The sequence below is a fragment of the Argopecten irradians genome, chromosome 12, assembly GCF_041381155.1.
Source record: "Argopecten irradians isolate NY chromosome 12, Ai_NY, whole genome shotgun sequence".
NCBI lineage: Eukaryota > Metazoa > Mollusca > Bivalvia > Pectinida > Pectinidae > Argopecten > Argopecten irradians.
This window is the reverse complement of record NC_091145.1, coordinates 36,773,526-36,777,448: the sequence shown is the minus strand read 5'-3', so window position 1 is coordinate 36,777,448 and position 3,923 is coordinate 36,773,526. Positions and strand designations below refer to the sequence as shown.

At 36.5% G+C, this 3,923-nt stretch overlaps 1 protein-coding gene across 1 annotated transcript; it reads right to left on the bottom strand.

The window, feature by feature from the left end:
- Positions 1–701: 701 nt before the first annotated feature.
- On the bottom strand, positions 702–3,343 carry LOC138336394 (uncharacterized). The gene is made up of 2 exons (XM_069285875.1): positions 3,200–3,343; positions 702–2,950 (listed from the first exon to the last, which is right to left on the bottom strand). The coding sequence occupies exon 2, from the start codon at positions 2,926–2,928 to the stop codon at positions 1,378–1,380; it is 1,551 nt and encodes a 516-aa protein (XP_069141976.1). The 5' UTR covers positions 2,929–2,950; positions 3,200–3,343; the 3' UTR covers positions 702–1,377.
- Positions 3,344–3,923: the final 580 nt, after the last annotated feature.

The following is a 3,923-nucleotide window of genomic DNA, read 5'->3' as shown; positions in this document are numbered from 1 at the left end:
AAGCAAATGATTCAATTTTCTTTTATCATTTTTATCATATTTTTTCTGTCCAATAACTGTAATTTTAGAGTATATAACACTTATTTATTTTTAAAAAAATACAATAAAAAATGTTTTTTAATCATTTAGTATTTTCAAATGCAAATATTCCAAATTCGACATTATTTTTAACCTGAAATTAATTTAAAGAAGGAACATGGAGTCGATTAACTGTTTGTGAAACAGAGATGAATCATTATCTGTAATTGTATAATTTGTTCAATTAGTGAATTTATCAAAATTATCTCGTGATCATAACACAAAAACTGAAACAAAGTATCAGTCATTTCAGAAAGAACTCAAAAGTGAAACATATCTCCATACACATAGCCGTAGTAGCTGCATCACTGGAATGTTTTAACTGATTAGAAAGTGCTTTAAAAAGTAACAATAAAAATGACGTTACTAAAATAAAACTAAACTGAGCAAATACATGGGCGATAATTTCGTAGATTCGTTTGATTACTTCAGCAGCAGCCCTATAGTGAGACAGTTATTGCATTAGTTAATTCGTTTTGTGATACAATGTTTACACAAATTACATCGCTTGGTCTGATTCAGCTTAGCAAATTATCAAAGAAAAAAAATGAAAATCAATCTAAATCGAGATTTTTAATCGAGGAAAAACATTCCAGTTTGATAAATGAGAAAAGACAATAAAGTAAGATATCATATTTTAATTTACAGGAAAAACCTTTATTGCCGATAAAAATCAAACGAAAAATAATTCGAGAATGGAATTGAACTAATGCATCAGATACCCCGAGATTTTCACACATAGTGGTTTCCTCATCCTGCCGGCTCTCCCAGGAAAAAACCTCCAGTATCCAATAAAATTAAAGTCACTTGGAGGAGTTATCACATCTCTGGCACCGGTCAACACCATATGGTAGCAAAGTTTGATAGTCATGTCATCACGGTCACACACATCGCTAACGATGCTTCACGTCTTACACAACAAAAGTAAATAAAGGCATTGTTCCATATAAATATTGATATCCATTTAACATGTTTTACATAGCACTATTATAACCTCATTAAATACATTTCTACCGTTTAAATAATTTTTATAAACATATGTCTGATAAAGTAGGTTTTTCTGTGATTATTTGCTTATATAATGCGTCTGTTAATATCACGTGCTTTTAATATCTAAACAAATTAATATTCTAGTCTATGGCGTGAACATCTATTTTAAAACATCTTCAGTGAGATAACATTGTCATGATATAATAAGTTTGTGATAAATATAAACCAGTTTTAAATAATAATAAAAAAGTTATTAAATATTTCTATTGTTTGTGTTTATACACATTCATATTTTTCTTACGCGATAAATTAAAGATAATTAGAGTATTTATGAAGAAAGCTTGCTGACGTCGGACTCAACATATATTGAGACAAAAGACTTCGTTGACACGTTAAAGTGGCCTGTGGGGAGAACGGAGATGGCCGAGCCCCGATAAAGGCTCCCTGAGTGGACCCTAGGCGGCCCTGGGGATAGGTACTACTGGCCCCACAAAGGGCCGGAGTACTCTGATCCATCTGTCCTAAAGGCGGGGTCGTGGCCGATGGTAGAGGGTTTCCCTCGTGCAGTTTTCGGGTGTGTTTTTTCAGATCAAAGTTACGACAGAATCCTTTCCCACATATACGACACGTGAACGGCTTCTTTTCGTTGTGCGTGTGCATATGGAACGTGAGATTGTAAATCTGATGAAAAGCCTTGTTACAGATAGTACACTTATATTGTTTTTCTGCACTGTGTGTAAGTTTGTGGTTTTTGTAGTTTCCTTTCTGGTGAAAACCTTTTCCACAATACTCACAGATGTAAGGTTTGTAGTTCATGTGAATTCGCATGTGTGTGTTAAGAGTCGAACTTCTATTGAACGCTTTTCCACACGTGGTACACTTGTGTGGTTTTTCGGAGGTGTGAATGATTTTGTGTCTACATAATGTACTGGCCTGCCGGAATCCCTTACCACAAATCTTACAAATAAACGGCCTGGCCCCTGTATGTACGGGCATGTGGCGGGTAAGATTGTAGTGAGCATTGAATACTTTACCACATTCTTGACAGGTAAAAGTCTTCTGAGATTTGTTTGCGATTTTCTTCATTTTTGAAGATATCGGGTCACTTTCGTTGTTATTTTCATGTATTCGTTTTTCCCCAAGAGGTTGTCCATTGTTTTCAGCCAGGTTTTGTCCCGAGCCTTCCTCAAATTTTGTATTTATGTTACCTGGAATAGATTCACTGTTTTCGGAAAGTTTTTCCTCCCTTTTACTGCCGAAACCATTGCTGTTTTCACGTGTTCCGAATTTTCCTGATTCATGAAATTTCTGCATACTCAATGATTTTAGATATTCGATCGACGGATCCCTTCCTTTGGATGAATACGAAGGAAATTGTTGCTGGAAAATGGAATAATTCCTTAACAGGTAATTCTGGTACTCCTCCAGCGACATCCGGCCTATAAAGAAGGCAGGGTGGAGACATGACTGATACCCCGCCATCATGTAGTCCCGATTATCACGCACCATATTCGGTGTGGATTGTTTCTTCATAACATCCCTCCCAATTAGCCAGTTCGTAAACGTCCCAGACTGTGAAGGGGGACTATGAACTGGCGAATATTGTTTCAAACTTGGACTGCAGGTTCCCTGTTCCGAAGATTCTGTATCTGATGTCTCCGACTTTGCCGTTTCCTTGTCATCCATAATGCCGGACGTAATCTCCGCGTCCTTTGATTTCTCGTTTCCAGAATTTGTTTCGATGAGGTTTTCGATTGAGAAAGCTAGTTTTGGTCGAGTGTTGGTGTTCTCTTTACCGGAGACTGGGCAGGTTTGTTTATTAATTTGTCGGTCAGAGCTAGGACTTTCTGTCAGGGACATGGTGAATTGTCTGTTGACCAACCTTTATAAAAGAGAAAGATAATTTCTATTGAAATAGAGAAATAATAACGTTTTTATTTCTCGTCAATGTCTAATTTATCAATTAAACATTTAAAACTGAAAATATAAAAATACACATGATTTTATTTTTCATTGATAGATGATATAAAAAAAATATTTTATTCATAAAAATATTTTTTGAAAGAATAAACCCGTATAAAACAAAACAATATTGTTATTATTTTAAGAATACAGAGTGAGTTTGACTTACCACTGCTGTGAGCGGATATCTTTCTCAAACGATGACGATCTCTGCTGGCGACTTTTGCTGCATGAAAAGTGGATAAGTGCACAAGTGATCACACCTGGTTAGAGGATGGCAGTGTGCTGCTAAACCTTTCACACATCATTATAAGTCCTTGGCTGTTTTAATGCCGTGTAACTTTTCCCTCTATCCTAACAAAAGTATTTCCAATCCGCGATGACCATGTGAGGGTGAATCCTCAATTTTGATAGGTCAATTGTCTGTCAACGATACAATTGTCATAAAATCAATAATTATATAGAATTGGCCAATCAGCGCTAAGCATACAGCACATCAGAAAACCGCAAATCTCTTTCAAGTCTCCATTTAGCATACATTATGTTGCCGTCCTCTCGGCTCGATGAGTATTAAATGGAGGAGGCGGAGCCAGATCGTTGGATTAGACACGGAAGCAGCTTGGGAAGCACGAGATTAAATGACACAGGGTGGAATTAAGGTTTATAATTTTCTCTTATTCACGCATTTGTCAATCTAAGTAAGATATCTTTTTAAAGCTGTGGTGAGGATATGACAAATACGTAGCTAATTGACACCTATCGCGTTGCTGCCATTGTGAGCGTTAGTTACCCCTTACCTGTTACATGTAAGATGAGAGATCGGGCTTCCACCTCGTTACACACAATACATACCTGCTCAAACGCCTTCATCTCTCCCTCCCTTATGTAGTCAG